The sequence below is a fragment of the Heliangelus exortis genome, chromosome 23, assembly GCF_036169615.1.
Source record: "Heliangelus exortis chromosome 23, bHelExo1.hap1, whole genome shotgun sequence".
In the NCBI taxonomy this organism is placed as follows: domain Eukaryota; kingdom Metazoa; phylum Chordata; class Aves; order Apodiformes; family Trochilidae; genus Heliangelus; species Heliangelus exortis.
The window spans coordinates 6,819,223-6,837,577 of record NC_092444.1 but is presented as its reverse complement, the minus strand read 5'-3'; the positions used below and the strand labels follow the sequence as shown (position 1 = coordinate 6,837,577).

Below are 18,355 nucleotides of genomic sequence, written 5' to 3'. Positions count from 1 at the left end.
ATCACTTGATTAGTTCCTGCTCCAGGGCTGTCTTCTGGGGACAGATATCCAGGAGTGTGAGGGATGGGGTTCCAGAGGCTCCTGTGGACACCCCTGCTGAGGGATTCATCTCCAGGATCTGCACTGGCAAACTGAGACACAGGGAGCTGGAAGTTCAAGGTGAAGTCTGAAGTGCCCCAGACAGCAGTGTTGGTCACTAGGTTGGATGTTTCATCTCTGTTGAGTCTCATAATTCATATTATCTATGTTCCCTGGGACAGAAAACCAGTTTACTTGGCATTTGTTCTGCTCCTGCTCCCTGTGTTGGTGCTGATCACTGTAAATCCACCAGACTGGGCCAGGGGCAGTTCCTTCCATTCAGGAGAGGGTCAGCTGAGTGGTGTAACACATGTGCCTCCAGAAACATTAGAAAATATTACAAATGTTACCATAAAAGTAAGGAACTCATTTAGTTGAGCAATATGTGGTACAGCTGATCCAATAAATAGCAAGAAGATACATGATTATTATTCATAAGCTGCAAATTATTTTAATGTTTCTTTCATTATGATTGGAACTGAGGTTGGAATTAGCTCAGTTTAGCCAGACTTCACAAGAAGAAGCTGACACACAGCCACAATAATTTTGAAGAATAAGGACTACTGCAGTTTTTCTTTTTCTTGTAGTTTTGTTTCACTACCTGAAACTTTTTGTTCCTAATGTTGCTGTACCATGTCCAGTGCCATGTCCATTGCAGATTTATCACACTTTCTCATCTTTCTCTGGTTCTTGCAGACTCACAAACTACAAAGCAAAGAAGAAAGTGGAAAATCCCCAAACAGATAAATTAATGTATGCTACAGCTCGATGCCTCTCGCTTCAGTCTCGTTTGCAGCTTTTTAAGCTCAGTACTTTTATCAATTTTAAGACCATAGTCTGTGATTTTCCAGGCCTCCTCATAACGCTGCATTTCGAGGTTATACTGAGCAACCTTGTGAAATGTTTTGGTTAAAATCTCCCTGCCAGGGCCCTTCAGGATGCTGCACAATGCCAGGGATTCATCTAGCTGCAGGGCCTCTATGTACTGCTGCACTGCTGCTTCCTCCTCAGCCAGGAGCAGCAGCAGGTGGCCCTTGGAGCAGTGGTCCTCCACACGGGTTTTCAGGCTGCTCCTGCCATGCTTTTCCATCACTTTTTCCATGTCTTTTAAGGCTCTGTCATATTTCTTCAGGTGTGTAAAACAAGCAGCCCTCCTGCGGAGGTACCTGGGGTTGTCTCTGCTGGTGAGGACAGCCAGGGTGTAATAGCCAAGAGCCTTCTCATAGTGGTGTTCTTTAACCAGCACGTTGCCTTCTTGGGCTGCCACCTGTGGACAAAAAGTGCCTGGATATGAGCTAGCAAAAATGGGGGAAAAAAGAGGGAAATCTCCAGTGTGGATTGGTCACAGGTAGGCACCAACACCAGGAAATTCAAATGTTGGGATTGCATCTCATTGGAGAACACTTCACTGGCAGAGGGTTTTGCATGCAGATTTAAAGTCTGTGCTCAGTGGGCACTTGCTGTTACCTCAAGAGTTCCTCTACCACTCTTCTTTGTTTCTGCATATTTAACTAGAAACTTTCTCAGAACATTGCTCCTGAAGTTGTTTACATTCCTCAGGAATGATATGGGAACTGAAAACTGAAGGGACCAAACTCTGTAAGCAAACAGTTTTTCCTTCATGAAACCACATTCCTGGCATGGTCTGCTCTGACAGGTGACTCTATGGACACTGCACCTTCTGCTCAGCAGATAACTAACCCAGGTACTGCCCCACCAACAGCTCACAATAATAAAGGTTGGTGTCTCCTGGAGTTCACCCAAGCCATAGGAAAAAGTAGGCAACAGATGGCCTTGCTAATCATTAATCACAAGTGCAAGTGAAATACCTGCCCTTATCTGAAGGGAAAAACAGCAAGAAAATAGAGAAAGTAGAAAAAGCCACAGAATTTTTAGGTTTATAAAGGTCAAAAAGAGAAAACTCCATTAGAATTCTTTGCCTCAATTGGATTTCTCATTATTTCCCTTTAATGGCAAGAAACAAAACTTTTAACATGCTGCAGTTGAGTGAATATTTAAGTTATAAACCAGGCAGCCACCAGCAGCTAAGATTTTACAGAAGGCTGAGCCAAACAGCCTGTGCCTTCAGGCACAGGATAGATATTTTCAACAGTCTCATTCCATGGGATATCACAGACTGCCTTTGGGTGTGTGATAATTCCCAAAATTCAGTTAGCCCAGCCACAGTCTCAGTAGCCACCCTTGGCAGATGGCTCAGGTCTTCCAGTCTCTTTCTGTGCCTTGCCTCTTTATTTTGGTTTAGATTAGAGCTGATTGCTGGTTAACTGAACTAAGGAAAAGAGGTTCTGGATGAAATGGATCAATATTGTGCTTAAGGGTTAAAAATGCCATATATTTTTGTTGCACTTTTTGTTCCAGCCTCTAGTGACTAACGTGATGTTGAAACAACCCAAGGTTCTGTTCCTCAGAGAGAAGATGAGTGAGGGGTTTAATGGATATGGAATCATAGCCTCAGGTTAGTCTCTGAGCAGGAAATGCCAGCAGATGGACTGACAAGCACTGAGCTTTCCAAGAGGGATGTTTTCCCAAGAGTTTGGAGCAAGTCTTTCCCTCTTTACTTGCAGCTCCTCTTTGGGGTCCACAGGCCATGAAGTCATGTGGAATGGCAACTTCTACCTGGGGCTGGTGGCCTAATTCTGACTGAGCCCATGTAGCTTTTGGGACCATTTCTGTAGGAGTCAGCTCTGAGCATCCTCTGGCATGTCAACAGCCACCAGAAAGTGCAGCTCTGAGGGTCTGGGCAAGGAGGGAGCAATCAGCCATGCATTTAACCTCTGATGTAGGAAGCTGAAGGGCTGAAGCTGCACTAGCAGCAAGCAAACTCCCTTCCGCTGACCTTTTGCAGCTTAATAAATCTTTCAGGTTCCTGTTCCCATGGGGCTCTCCCACTTGTTTACAAATTTCTTAGCCTGGGACCCCTCGGACTATAAATAATGGAAGAATTTCATTGCTTTGTTTTTAATGAAAAAAAAATCAGTACATCCAGGAGCTCTCCTCGCTCCACCCTTTCCTACTCAGCTTCTGTAGAATTAATTCAGCTCTTCAGACCAGACTCCAGGATAATTATGACACATTTCTATAGTGCCTGTAATCCCCAGACACCCTAAGCCAACCTGGCATAATACTTTTGAGCATGGACTGCTGAGATGAGGGGCTGAGTGTAAACCACTAAGCTCTTCTTAGCTTCAGTCTCCTTTTTTTGTGAAACAGAGGTAGCAGGAAGAGCACCCTGCCCTGGAGTGGTGAGGAGCCCCAGCAAGCAAGGCCCTCGTTGGGTTTTTTGGCACTAATCCTGTCTGTAAGCTTTTCCATTTTACTGAGATCTTCTCACATGAACTGGAATAACCTTGCAGGCAAAAGGAAATGCTACTGGAAAATCCTTTGAGACACCAGGCAGGTGAATTAACCAGTTACTTCCCCACCCCAGCAAAGTACACCCTTATCCTCTGCTCACATAATACATAAATATATCTATAAAAGTGTGATTCTGGGCTAATCAGTAATAAAAGTAACCACACTCAATAAATGTTTGAAGATTAGAGACTATGGAAAGACTTCTAGGTGCTTAAGTCCAAATATTTACTCAGTTGAACAAAAGCTCAAGATTAAAGATTAAAAAAATCCCTAAATTACTCTTTTACTTCCAGCACTGGTATTGAGCTCCAGTCTTGAAATCAGTCCAGTTACCCCCATTCTTTCAAGTGGCAGAGAAATCTTTCATGATAAATAAGCCACCAGTAAGAGGTTTTATTGCAAACCCTGTTCCATAGCTGTCAGATAAAGACAGGAATAAAGCACCACTCTCATTTTAAAGGTTGCACTCATCTGTGGCACCAGTGAGCTCCTGCACATCAGTGCACTTTCAGCTGGATAAAAATGAGTTTGTTGGGGTTTTTTTTGTTTTGTTTTGTTTTTTCCTAACTGACAGCATAAGCAAATCCCTCCTGTGTTTTCTCAGAAAGCAGCACAGATGGACTTAGCTGTGAGACTCCCATACAGACTGAGTGGTGTGGCAGCAAGGGAAATTCAGCTGCAAACCAGATCTGCATTTATAGACACCTCCTTAGGGCCCCCACAGGCACACTCTAGATTGTATCTTTATCAACTTCATGGAGTAAAAAATTGCAAATTGGCTCTAAAATCTTCCAACTCTTCCCCATAAGACTGAACTTTTTACATTATTCAAAAGAGAGGGGCTCTTTTCTCTGTAATGGGGTGTATCTAGGGACTGGTAAATTAATACTTGTTTACTTATATCCTCCTGCTGTTTTGCTAAAATACATACAAAGTACTCCTCTGGAGATGCATTAAGTGTGTCAGCATGTTGTTTGTTTTATAACCTGGGAGAAAGCAGAACAATATAGCTTCTCACCAGGGTGCACACAATCTACAAATTGAATAAAAGGAAGCAAAGTGATTCTCAGAACATGGAGCTTCTGGGCAATCAGAACTGCAGATGCTTGAGTGAATGTTAAAACTTCTCACCATCCATCTGGGCTTGTCCTATCTTATTGCTGGAAATGATTCCTCAGAGCTGGATGTACTTTGGGGAAGAAATTTTGGAAAAAAAATACTGAAAAATACATAGTTGGATGGAGAATGGGTTCTTTAGCTAAGAAACCCAATACCAACCTCAAAGTCCAGTAGTTTTATAAAAAACTGGGTTTAGTGTGACTGAATCAAGACTTTCAAATTCTTTTCATCAAGAAACTGAACAAAACATGAACTGCCCTTCCCCAGAAGCCAGCTATGAGCAGCATGTAGTGAATACAGAGTACAATAATAATTTATTGTTAAATCTCTAGCTGCTGCCCCTCACATCCTCTGCATTTCACTGCTGGGATTAATCAGGTCTCATGCTAGTGAGGCCAACAAGAAACTCACTCAAGTGATAAGGAATGGTAATGATGAATTATTAGAGACTGAAGCAAGGTCACAGCAATGAAAGAAGTTTGGACTCAAATCCCTGCTCTGGCTGGAGGAAGAAGCCAGTTTGTTCCTTGTTTATCTGATAAATTGTCTTCCCACACACTTCTGTTCAAGGCAACACAGGGTAATCATCTGCAGCCTAATTTTGACTCCCATTTCTTTCCTCAGTGAATCTAATGATGTGGCACCAAAAAAGGATTGTACCTGAGAGAGGTTGTGCTGTTGCTTAGCATCTAGGAAGTTCAGGAGAAAGCCCAACTCCCTTTCATCTCTCTTAGCCAGGCAGCTGAAGGAACGGGCTGCCACTGGCATGTTCCTCTTCTTCAGCTGCAGCACAGCTACTCTGGCACTCACAAAGTCATCAGCAGGAGAGTGGTGAAATGCCTCCCGCAGGTGATCCCGGGCCTCTTCATACCTCCCTGTGGGTAACACCAGGAGAAACTTTGCTGCCCCTTCCAGGTGGAGAAAGGGGTAGCAAGAAAACTTTAAAAAGTAGCATTTAGCCTGGAGCAAAAGTAGCAAGTTAGCCTGTCCACATCTGAGGGTATTACAGATTACTTTGTCACCTTTCCTAAAACATTTGCAAGCTTCTCTTGAAAAGTGCTATACAAGACACTTGCCATTTAATATCCACTTTCTGTTAGTTTCCTGCTCATTCATTCTGATGAGCTGTGTGGAAGGATGGGATCTTACCTTTTGCAATCAAAACATCTGTGTAGAAGATGTGATATTGTGGATCCTTGCGAATTTTAATGAGTGCTTTTGCAATCAGGAGGAGATCCCTGAGGGTTTCTTCTTTTATGAGGTTTTTAGTAGCCACAAGCTCAGCTAATGCAGTCTTGCCATGCTGCAGGAGCCACTGAGTGATCAAGCCTTGGGCTTCGTGCTTTAAGGAGAGGATTGCTGGGATCACTGCTCCTGCCTCCACCTTCAGTGCTGAGATCAAGTCTTGTACTGCTTCCTAGGTAAAAACAAGGCCAAAAAATGAAATGGAAAGCAAAGTAGGGATGCCAAGGGGGCAGCCTGTACACCCAGCCAAAAAAAGAGCTTTCACTGACCAAATGGTCTGAGAAACTTTCTGATTTCAGTGAGTCCCTGACAAAGCCTGCTGTACCTAACACTAATATTGCTAATATTGCTGTCAGAAAAATCACCAGGAAATCAAGACAGTGACAGTACCTTCTGCTGCTTCAGAGCAAGGTAAATGAGTCCTCGTCCACTCAGAGCTTGCACGTTCCTAGGATCCTCCTTTAGGATGGCATTAAAATCAAAAATAGCAGTTTTCTTCTGACCAAGGCGCCCATAACATCCAGCCCTGATGAGAAGACAATCCTCAGCATAACCACCTGGAGGAGAGACAAGCAGCAGTGCTTACTTGAGAGGTCTGGAGCCTGGTGCTGGAATGCAGGGTACAGGAAATCCCACTGTGCACACCACTAAGGCTCACTGAAGGGCTTCAAGTGGCCAAAGTGAAAATCAGGTGGTAGAGCAGGAATGAAAAGTAAGGACCACTTTGTTCAGAGCTGTGGCAAGGGTGAGAGGGGGATGTCCTGAGTGGAGGCAAAAAGATGAAGGAGGATATCCTGCTGGGGAGGATATCCACATGAATCTGTAAAAAATTCCACTTTGCCTGAGGGTACCTGATGAAGTACAAGGAGAGGACTTTAGTGGTAGTTTCCTTTGGTTTTGTTGCCTGTTGAATTCCTGTCGTGTGGTGTGAGTTCTGAGTTGAAAGAAAGAGAAGAATGTGTGTTGGGTTGGTTTCTAAAACACAGTACTGAAGCAGTGAGGTGTCCTGCTGAGGCTAGCAGAGTTCTGTCAAAGAATGATACTAAAGCCACCAATGAGAGAAGAAAGCTCTGAGATGAAGATGTGTGAAGATGGCAGCACAAGGAGGACACACTCTTTTGGATAAAACACTAATCCAGACAGTACTGACTACTTTACTGCCACTCTCAATATGCACTGGGATTTGTGATACTAAAACTCTTTCAAAATACTTTCAAATCAGAGCTGCCCCAAGAAGCACACAGAGGTGACAATGAAAATCATGGTCCATTCATTCCCAGGCTGCAGCACATGGATTTTTCTGCCATCCATGTGCCCTTTCCTTTCAAGGCAATTTTGATAAAGATCTTAATTTGCTTAGGCTTACAATCAATAACTGTGGCATCCCAATTCTGGATGATAAATCATCAGTGCACTGTAAATATTTTTTCACAGGGAGGTCAGCAAATGCAGCATCTTGCACAGCTGCCTGCAGAGCAGACAGGCTCCTAACAATTCTTTCACAGTAATGAAGCTTTTTCTCCCTCCTGATATGCTCCAAAACCTCTCCACCAAAGGTATTATTGCTCTGGAGCTCTATCAATTGGCTCCCATAAAGACAACATCTATTTTTTAACAAGCATCTGTTCTAGCAGGTGGGGAGCTGATAAGCTGGAAGGCACGGGCTGTGAAATGCAACCATCTCAAAGCAATTAACAGGTTGTTGGGGTTTTTTTTTTCCATTTTCATAAACTAATCTCTCTTCTTCTCAATGCTGCTGTCATAACATTTGCTCAGAGTGAAAGGCAGATTTCCATATGAACACGGTTTTACTTGGAACATGCCAGAAGCATTCCCATGCTAGTCTGATCTCCCTCCTTAGGAAAAGCCAGGATAATGATGTGTGTAAGTGGGTACATTCACTCTTCTGCACTGGAACTACTCAGTCATTAGTGCTTTGGAACAAGAAAGCAGGTTGGTTGCTCTTTGTTTCATGGTCCAGATGAGTGGCTATAAACCAATTTTATCCTGCTCTTCACCTGCCTGTGGAAGTCACCTGTCCCAATAATCTCAGTGGGCAAATGAGAGATGAGAAGTGGTGGGACAGACTTGCCCACCCACTGATCTGGTTGCCCACAGCAGTAAATCTGGCAGTTTGGTGACAGCCCTACCTGCAGCAATGATGGCAAAGGAGAGGTAGGCAATGGCCTCCTTGATGTCAGCATCCTCCTGTTTGTCCTTCAGGATGGTCAGAGCTTTGAAGTGGCAGTGAGTTTGCATCAGCTTCCTGTCTTCATCTTTGAAAATGTCCATGATTGGCAGGAGGCAGGAGGTATCTCCAATTCTGATCACTTTCTTCAGTAGCTTAATGATGGCAGAGAAAAAGGCAGAAGAGAAAGATTGCCATGAAAAGATAAACAAAGTCATGCTAAAGCTGGAAATATTACTGTCTGGGGAGACAAGTGTGCTCTTACCCACTGCTTCCCCACGTTTCACTGAGGCTTCAGCCAGCCACAGTCCAGCCACAGATTTTGAATCTCTTTTACTTGAGAAAAGATGAATTTTTATCTTTCCTCACCACCACTGCAGATGTGGAAATCATTCTGGGGAAATGTACAATGCTGCTTTGCTTACTCTGGGCAGCACCTGTTCCAGACTGGCAGCTAACTGGTTTTATAAATACAGCTGAAGCACAGGATGATTGCTCCAAACAGAGAAATGTTCTGGGGAACAGGATTCCAGTGATCCCCTTTGACTCTGAAATTGAAACCAGGGAATGAATGGAAAATCCGTGACGTGCTGGGCCTTTCTCTTAGTATTGCTGCTAAGAATCTGGGAAAAGTACAGATTCAAATCCAGAAACTACTGTCCTGCAGAAGGATTGTGCCTGAGATATGGTATCTTTGCCTTCGTTCACGAGAATGAAAATCACCAAGCACTTTTTAACTAAATTTCCTAAGGAAAAGAAATCAAAATGTTTTTCCTCCAGTAAAGAAAATGTGCTTAGGGGGGCATTCAACATTCAAATCTAAGCCAGAGAAGCCAGGACAAGAACAAGCTTATCCTGATGCACCAGACACAGTTATTAACTTCCCTATTATTTATTAATAGATACAAGTGTCTAGATGCTGACAGGCAGGTGAGGCAAAAACATTTGGATGAGAAATCTCTAGTGACACAAATTTTCCATCTCGAACTTGTAGAGGAAGCTGCAGGTAGGATTCCAACTTCTAAGGGCAGCAGATGAGCTCTAAATAAAGTAATTTCATTCATTAATAGCCTTCCCAAAGGCAGCAAATTACACAAAACTTTTATTTTTTATGGGAGCAGTGAAGTGGAGAAGATAAAAGCTCTCTTTTTCTGGCTAGTAGAATTTTTATGGGATTTTTAAAAAGCAACAGTTCCCTCTGATGGCAGAACCTGGTAATTCAGCTTTGTGACCCCTTGTAGGAGAATTGACATGTTGGAATCTCGTGCTTTCAAGCGCAAGTCATTAGCCATTAAAGAGAGAAAACAGCAGACTGATATTTGAGCTTCTAGTTTGGTTTCTTTCCCTGCTCCTCTGGGATAATCAGTTAGGTAGTAGTTCTGCCTTCTTTTCTCTAGGGGAGAATTACTGATGCCATCAATATTGTCAGCAGGGGCAGGATGCTCAGCCATAGTTCAAGTCTCTGATGCAAAGTGTCATTAAATAGGATGTGATGGATGGGCTGTGTTTAGCTGGGAGCCCTTTGTCTGTCTGTGCTACCCACACAAGTCCTGCTTATGAGGCCACCACTGAGCACTCCCTCTTTCTCTCTGCTGCCAGCCAGGTGCTCCTTACCTGGTTGCCATCATAGGTGAAACCTTTCTTCAGTTGCAGAAGTGCAAGTCTTGCCAGGATGGGAGATCTCTGTGGATTTTTGGAGAGTGCTACTAAAAGGAGTTTGTGAGCTTCTTCTACCCGGCCCATCTGGTACAGGGCATCAGCACAAAGGATCCGTGAGGCTTCATCACAAGTGTCCAGCTCCACCAGGAGAGAAGCCAGCTGGTAAACCCCAGGAGCATCTCTGGAGGGAAAAGAAAAAAGGAAAAACCACCTTGAAGAAAATGCTAATGAGAGCAACAGAGCCTCTCTGTTTCACCTGGAAGCTAAGAAGCGGGTTACCCAGGGGGGATGATACATTCAACTATTAAAACCTCAGAGTACCTCTGTTACACCTTGCTCAACTTTTAATGGATTTAGGTGGAACAGTTTGGTGTTCCTGTCTCAGATCTCCCAGCCTTAAACATGACATCAGTACAGGCAGCATTGGAAAAAGAAAGTGGGCTGCCAGCACCAAGAACATGCATAGTGACACCTCAGCTCTGGCTTGCAGGGCTGCTTTCTAGGGGCTTGGCACTTCATGGCCCACCAAATCCTTCCATAAGCCAGCTAGCACCACCAAACGTTTTATGATGGGTGTATTTACTCCATAAAACCAGGAGAAACCTCTGTCATAGTGCTTCTAGCATTTTGCTCACTCCTACCTTAGGCCCATTGGTAGAGCATGGATTAATTGAGCTGATCTGGCTTTGTCAGTGGATCCTGACATTCTGACATACCAGCAAAATTGCACTTTGCTGGGATAGCCTCACTTAGGCAGTTTTGTTTCAACCTGTTGTGTTAATTAGGAACTTTAAAAGGGCCTATATCCTATTCTGTCTCTACTAATTGAACAACTCTCTTAGGAAACTGCACAGCCCTCTTTTTTTTTTTATTGCCCACAGACTGAACTCCCTCCTGGATACCTCTTCTTCTGGAGCATCTTCTGCCCTTCTTCTTGGAGAACCTTCAGCAGCAGCCCTCTCTGGTTCCACGGCACATAGGACTTGATTGTGAAGATGGTTTCTTCCAGCTTTAACTGACAAGCTGTGATGTAATCCAGGGCTGTCAGGTAAGGGCTGCCACCAGAAATCCGGATAAGTCCACGCCCACATAAGGCTTTAATGCAGCTGTTTGGATGTGGGGAATCATGCTCAATGACCTTCTGAAAGTCCTGCAGGGCTAGCTGGTGGTCGTGAGCGTGGAGGGAGCAGAACCCTCGCAATGCTAAGAGAGTGTTATAGTAAGTTTTTTGTTCTGCTGCCAAGAGGTGGTCACAGATACCCAGGGCAGCTCTGATCTCTCCGTGCAGCAGATGGCAGTCTGCTAGCCTGACACTGAGCTCCCTTTTGGACCCTGGGGAGATCTGAAGGAGGAACTGGATGGTCTGGATGACAGAAGGGAGAACTTCGGTGCCATGATTGCCTCTGAGGTCGGTCCGAGTGCGCACGGCCTCCCTGTATGCTGCAAACTTCACCTCCAGGACACTTCTAGCCTGTTCTTCTATCCTTTCGGTGTCGTGGGGTGAGAAAAGCTCTTCAAAGTATTTCATGGCCTGGGCAGGGCTTGCTGCAAAGGCTTCTGCTAAATCCTGTATCATTTCCTGCATCCGTCCACCCAAAAAGAAATAGGCAGCCGCCCGTTCCAAGAGCAGACCCAAAGCTTTCTCATCTCTGATCTTCTTATCAGCTGAGAAGCCCTTGAGTGCCTTGCTGCACACTGCCACACACTCCTCAAATTTGCTTTTCTTGAAGAGGTAAGCAGCCTGCACCCTGCAAACCCAGATGTCATCAGGCGCCACTGCAGACAGGAAATCATAGCAGTTGCCCAGCCACTGGTCCAAAGAGCTGCAGTCTGGGCTTTCTTTCTGGCATGCTGAGAGATAATTTGAGAAGGCCTGGATGATCTGTGGCAGGTGTTGCCTCTGCCTGCAACACACGTAGGCCACTGCCTCAGCCCGATGCATCACAAAGGCTTGGATGTAGCCTGCAACTCCTTTCCTAACTTGTGTCCCTGACAGCACCCACGCCAGTGCCCTCAGCAGCAGCAGCTCCATGGGATATTCTGGGTTAGCCTGGAGCAGGGTGTTGCATCTACTCACCACCTCCTCCGTGCATCCTTGCCTGAGCAGGGTCTCCATTTTATGTACTGAGGATGAGACATTGTCAGGACGTAGGTTGGAGAGAAAGATGGCTGCTGTTCCCACGCTGAGAGAGACAACAGCCAAGTTCTTGCTCTGGATCTTGGGAATCTGATCCTTGCCTTTGCACCACATCTCCAGGGTGGTTGTCACTTTCTCCCACAGCCCTTTGTCCAAGGAGTTCACTCTCTGTACTGCTGTGGGGGCACTGCAGCTGAAGGCAGCCGTGTAGAAAGCAGTGGCTGCTGGAAACTCCTTCTGGGCAAGATGTTGGTCCCCTTCTTTGCAGAGCAGTGCAGCAAGCTCCTGAGGTGACATTTTTTGCACTTGGATCCTCACCAAGCAGCATCACATGTGTAACGTGGCTGTTGCCCTGTAGAAGAGAAAATCAGCTGGGGAACGCAGGGGTTTTGTTGCTCAGCATTCCAACTGAAGCTGAAGTCCTGTGGAAATAAAGTTTTTTTGTCACCAACAGGCTAACCGGGGAACAAAGCCACAAGAAGAAATACCACAGAGGTTCTTAGTCCACAGCTATGTAACACTGGCCAGAAAACAGCCCCACAACCTGCCCGGGGATCCCTTACCCCCTGACTGAGCAGGTCGGATCCATTTTTAACCATCAGCCGGTACCTCAGTGCTGATGGTGGGCAAGGAGACAGAACAGCACCCCGATCCCTCACCCACCGCTGGCCTTCCCTCTTTTACCTTGGAGGGGCAGGAAAGGGAGAAGAAAACTGCCACCACCTCCCCGCTCCCGCCTCAGCATTTAGCGGGGAAGATGCGGTTCAGCGCAAGGCCCGCGCTCCAGGTCCCTCGGCCCCGCACACCTGAGCTCTGCGATCCGCGGCCCTGAGGTGCGGAGCGATCCCCGGCGGGGCGGAGAACACAAATACCTGAGAGGGGGCGGCGGAGGGACCCGGGGGCAACTCCTGCTCTGCGGCCCCTTCCCGCCGGGCAGCTCCTGAGGGGCAGCGGCCTGAGGCAGTGCGAGCTCTGCTGAGGTAAGGCGAGGCAGCTGCGGGCGGGAAGGGAGGGAAAGGGAAGGAAAGGAGAGGAGGGACGAGCAGCCGGGCTCCCCGTTGCCTGGAGACTTCAAACAGTGCCCCGGTTCGGGTGCCAGCGGGCGGGCAGGGCGGCGGGAGCCATGCCCGGGAGTGCCCTCCCCCCGCGGCGGGAAGGCCTGAGGGGGGCAGCTGGGCCTGCGGCTCCGGGTACCGCCCGATTCGGTACCGCTGAGGTCCCTCCGGGGCTCTGTGCTCGGTTCGGGACGGTTCGCGGTGACTTGGTGGCCGTGGTGGCTGCAGAGGACGTGGGGTGGGAACGGGGGCAGGGGAGGGAGGGCGGGAAACCTGAGGTAACTGAACCCGGCCCCCTGCCCCTCGGCGGGACTCGATACCCTGGAGTCCTTGCCAAAAGCAAAAATGTGGTGCAGCCTACGTTTTTACTCTTATTTTTAGTAATAAAAAAGGTTTCTTGTAATAAATCAATCATGTTTTCAGGAGTGCTTAGGCCAGTGATGCTCCTTCAAGCCAAGGCCATTTCTGAAGTGCAGCCTTCTCGTTATCTGTGTCCTTTGACATTCAAAGGAGAAAAACCCCTCTATGATTAATAATATATTTTTTGGCCGTTTTATTAAGAGCCTGCCCATTACTTTGATTTGATTACTTTCACTTTAATTACCCTAATTAGCCATCAAGATATAATTTAGCATTGCTGTCACATTAGGCCACAGGTGATATTACCAGGAAAGGCCTGGGGGCATAAAAAGAAACAGTTCCGAAATAGAAATCACATTAAAAGGAGCTGGGTTGATCAAACACTTCTGCCTCAGCCCCTCCACTGAGGTTCCAGCACAGCTTGTGGGAATAAAACCCAGAGTGGTGCCTTCAGTGGATTGTGGTCCAGGCTGCAAAAATCATTACCCATAATTTGACTTTGCTTGCATGACTGAGTGGTGTGGAAGTTGCTTCCAGCCACATTTTGCCTCGTAGATAGAAAGAACATTGAGGGTGCCAGTATCCATCATTCATCACTTCTAACATGAGGGGTCCCAGCTTAGTAAAGAGTCTGCTGGGCTCCGTGCTGTAAGGGGGTGGTTTAAGGGATGTTGTTACAACCTGTAAGAAGAAGGTTTGCCAGAAAAGTAGCAGCAACCTGACAAAATTATTTTGTTGTCTTAGGGTAAGGTGGTATGAAATATAACCAGTTTTAAATTGTGCACCCAACTTAAGCTCAGATTGATTTAGTTTCCTAATATTAGTCCTTAAAAGAGTTAGAAGAACAGAATCTGCAAGAGCTCAATGATGATAGAAAAGGAGAGTATCTTTCTGGTGGAAAGAACTATGGCCTGGTATGATACTTGAAGTGCAGGAAGGGGGCCCAGTGTGAAAACCCCTTGCTGTAAGTGGTGGGACCAGCAATTTTTCTCAGGCCACTGGGCAATTTGCTCTTTGTCCTCTGCCTTGTTTCTAAGACCAAAAATGCAGGGGAGGAAGTGTGGAGATGTTTATCTAAACATTAAATATTAAGTATGCTACACACTCATTAAATATTAAGTGTACTATAGTAGCTCCTCATGATGTCTCTCTACTGATAAATTTTTCAAGGGAGGTGGGCGAGTAGGGAGTAAATATGGCACAACAAGTGGGGGGCTTTGCAAAGCAGATGTACTCACACGTGTCTGCAATAACCCTTTTCAAAGAGATGGCTGAGAAATCTTGCACTTACTTCTTTTAAAGCCTCTCAGAGCAAGTCCCTTCCCCTCAGGGCTTTTAAATCCTAGATGTAGCTAGGACTGAGGATGAGAAGCCAGTAGTATATGCATTTGGTACATAAAATTTGTCTTAAGAAGAGAATAAACTTCCTTTGACAGAGCGTAATGGGGTGGGGCATCAGTCAAATAAATCAAAGATTTTTTTTCAACATTCTTCACTCTGAGCTGTACCAGGGTTGGAGACCAGACACCAAATTCTTGTGTTATTTAGGCTGGTGTGAGAGTGCAGGCTAGGAAAGGAAGCTGGCTTGTACTCAATTATACAGCCTGGGTGACTGAATGCCCACAGCACTCAAGTCAAGAAGCTCTGGTGATGTACTAAGCCACATGATGAAATTTCATCCCTAGGCTTATTTATTTCCACACCCACAGTCTGCCAGGGGAGTTAGGCTGCTGGTAACTCTGTTGTCAAACTGAGTTAGGATATTCTTCTCTTGTGAAGGAAATTTGCAGTCTTGGCACTGTATCCCCCTGACCACAACTGCTGCTATTCCTTCAGGTTAGAACAGCAGATTTAAAATGAAGACCTCTAAGGTTTTTTTATTGACAGATCTACTTCCTGAGATTGTCTTCTAGGTAATACCACATTTCAGCACAGCCTGCTGTTCAGTCAAACTTTCCTGCACCAGTATAGCACATCCTAGGAAAATTGTGAGGTGATTTATATAGGTCAGAAAAGAAGTGTTATCCTTGTAATTTTATACTGTGAGGCAGTTACTGTCTATCTGGTTGATTACTACAAAATTTACCCCTTTGCTCAAGCTTCTCAGTTAAGACCTTGTGGAAACTCCTATCTTAACTTTTCACTTGGCTTTTCTGGATTTAAATATAAATATTTTATCATATTTTGGGTACATACATGTACACAGTCACAGACAGCTGAAACAATCTCTTCCTCCACTGGACTGTTTGCATCTGTGTTCACCCCATGGAGAATGATAATGTGAAGGGTTGCAGAGCTTCTTCTTAAAGAGCAGGATTAAGATACACTTGAGCAAGATTATGAGAAAAAGGCTGTCACTCCATTAGAGAAAGAAATAATCCCTTTGTTTGTATCCTACAGATATAAGCAGGAACAGCAGAAGACCCCCAAAGGTCACCACACACATACTTTGCTGTCTCAGTTATTGTCCATGATTTAACTGTGGGATTCAGCAGTGCAATTGCATAATTCCATCATTTTTCCTTGTGCTCTGATTCCAGAAGCAGCTCTGTAGGAGGGTAGTATAAGTGGATCTTTAGTGAAACATTGTTTGCTGTCTTTATTGAGGATATAAGCTGTCGAGTGCCTGATACCATGAGTGCTTTGGGCTGAATCTCAGAAGGGGTCTCTCAGCACTGCTGTAGTATGAAGAATAAAAAAGAAAACTCATAAAAAATCTCAGTAGATGCACTGCCAGCTCAGATTAAACCCAGCCCACCTGATTCCTTCTCTAATATTGAAACTTACTGCTTCTATTTCCTTGCATTTCTTGCCTACTTTATAAACAAACAGGCATAAGAAAACGTTGTTAAGGGATAACTTCCTTCCTTACACTAAGTTTCCAACTCCTGTCAGTTTGAACTAAGTTTATCAAACAGCCATGGAAACATTAATCACCCAGAAAAATAGCACACAGTGAAATGACTTTTCAAAATGTCGTTGGTATAATTATCATCTTGGCCATTACATTAAATGCCACCATTTATAACTGTTATGTTTAAGTATGCAAACAGTAATTAACTTGGTAATGAACTGAGGACCCCTGTGCCTCTCTTCCCTCAGCTAATTTGCATGTTAATTATCATTAGCAACCAGGGAAACAAGTTATAAACAGCTTAATTAGCAGCTTAATCATTTTTACAAGAAAACGTGCTGCACTTTGATACATGAGCAGGAGTGAGATTAATGAAGTCAGCTGAGCCTGGTGCCTCGGTGCAGTTCCTGCTGCTGGGCTCAGGCAGGGTGGGTGACAGCACACGTGTGTGCACACACTCGTGCTCCAGGTGTCCATGCTTCATTTTACAAGCAGGAATTGTTTCTGCAGAAGGCTCTGTTACCCTTCTAAGTGGAGCTGACCTTCTCCTCCATGACTGGTAGCACATAGTTGTGGTACATAGGCACTAGGAAAGCCAAAATTCCAGCATGATCAACCACAGTGCCACAAGGCTGCTTTTTATAACAATCCTTATTTAATCCTCTGGTTTCTAGGACCTCTGCTGTGACTTGATTTGATTCCACTTGTAGTCCCTGCATGGGTTGGTGTCTGCTTCAAGCTCTGCAGCGTTGGCAGCACTGGAACACCAGCCATGCCCTGCTTGCAGTGCCCCTCTGTCCGAGGCTCTTTGGATGCCACCACGGTCACTGGACTGTGCTGTTACTCCAGGTAGGCCTTTTGCATGTTAGGCCAGTCTTACAGTCACTCTCATTGAGCCTGGCCTCGTTATTCCACAGGAATCCAGGAATTCTCAGTATTATGATCGAGATACTCATTGTTATGATGTGCAGAGAAACGTGCACCGATTCAAACTTGAGCTGTTAAATCCTTGATGTGGGTCTCATTGCTGACACGATGCCTTTCCTTCTGCCATGACAAACTGCGACCAGCAGAGGGTACCAGTGCACTGTTTGTAAGGGTGGACATGGTCATCTTTGGAAATATTTTAAAAATTATTTTTCGGTTTTATTTTGCGTGATTAGCTGGGTAGGAAGCTGCAACCTTGTGAGACTTGTGAGTTCAGTGCACAGAACTTGCTCTGAGGGACTGCTGGCAAAATCCTGATTGTTACAGAGAGAATGAAGGAGTTAATTGTGGGGGGCTCAAGTGCTTTTTCTTTTTTCCACCTTTTTTTCCAGACAGATTTTTATTTTTGGCTTTTTAATATATCTGCTTGCATATCACTGGCCTATATTAATTCAAAGTAGTTTATAAGGATGGCTGAAGATCTGAAAGTTCCCAGCTCAGACAATCTTTGAGTTGCTACACTGGAGAGTGAGGAAGTTCAGTGAACTCTGTGGAGCTAAGGAGAGTTGTGTTTCTGGCTCTTGATGATGGCTGAGAGCTCTTACACTGTAGGAGCAGCTTCCTTTCAAACTAGGACTAGGAATTCAGCCAGACATTTTTCTTCTTGAGAGCCTGTGTAATTTATAATCATGCAGAGCATCTCTGAGGGATGCCCTCCAGAATGTTTTGGAGCTTGTGTTTTCAACTGTCCTGCTTCCCAAAAATGAACCACAGCTCTGAATCACTGCAGTGTGTTCCAACCCTTTAGGTCAGTTTGGCCACTGACTGCAGTATAACCATCAATTCCCAGCAGGCCAAAGACATCAACCACCTTGTTGTTGTTAACTGAGAAGATAACCCAGGTCTCATTTTTGACAGCCCTGTTGTATCTTTCAGTCAAAGCCCAGAGCTGAGAGCAGAACTGCAGACAGAACCAGCTGCTGACTGCTCAGTAGTCCATACAGCTCAGGGCTCACCTGGAAAGGGAGGAAGCTTCCATCAAGTTGTGTTTGGTTTCTCCACCGAGCAGCTCCAGTCCCTCTGGGTGTTGTTTTACCAGAGCAAAGAGATCAGATGCTGAAGGAGGAATGGATTGTTGCATGAGCCAGGAGTGGGGAGTTAAGTCTCGAGTGCTGCAGGCAGCTCCAGAGCCCCAGCAGTGAGGCATGGCTGATTTACACCAGCTGAGGATCCAGCCTCCTGTGTTTTATCTCCTCTGCCACTGGCCCCCATGGTTTCCTCACGAGGGGCACTGCCCTGCGGAATGGCAGGCAGTAAAGAGAGAGCTTCCTGTGCTATGTTTCATAAATTCTTTATCA

The 18,355-nt window shown here is 45.4% G+C and overlaps 1 protein-coding gene across 1 annotated transcript; it reads right to left on the bottom strand.

Moving 5' to 3' along the window:
• Positions 1 to 503: 503 nt before the first annotated feature.
• TTC34 (tetratricopeptide repeat domain 34) lies at positions 504 to 13,014 on the bottom strand. The gene is made up of 8 exons (XM_071767084.1): positions 12,674 to 13,014; positions 10,567 to 12,223; positions 9,620 to 9,845; positions 7,968 to 8,160; positions 6,208 to 6,374; positions 5,722 to 5,989; positions 5,233 to 5,447; positions 504 to 1,345 (listed from the first exon to the last, which is right to left on the bottom strand). Exons 2-8 carry the CDS (start codon positions 12,096 to 12,098, stop codon positions 827 to 829), a joined length of 3,120 nt encoding a protein of 1,039 aa, XP_071623185.1. The 5' UTR covers positions 12,099 to 12,223; positions 12,674 to 13,014; the 3' UTR covers positions 504 to 826.
• Positions 13,015 to 18,355: the final 5,341 nt, after the last annotated feature.

Excerpts from the sequence above, each read along its gene's own strand:
- TTC34 (XM_071767084.1), bottom strand. The coding sequence starts at position 12,098 with ATGTCACCTCAGGAGCTTGCTGCACTGCTCTGCAAAGAAGGGGACCAA. Across the intron at positions 6,375-7,967 it reads CTTTGCCATCATTGCTGCAG|GTGGTTATGCTGAGGATTGT; the intron begins GTAGGGCTGTCA and ends TCTCTCCTCCAG. Across the intron at positions 5,448-5,721 it reads AGATGTTTTGATTGCAAAAG|GGAGGTATGAAGAGGCCCGG; the intron begins GTAAGATCCCAT and ends TGTTACCCACAG.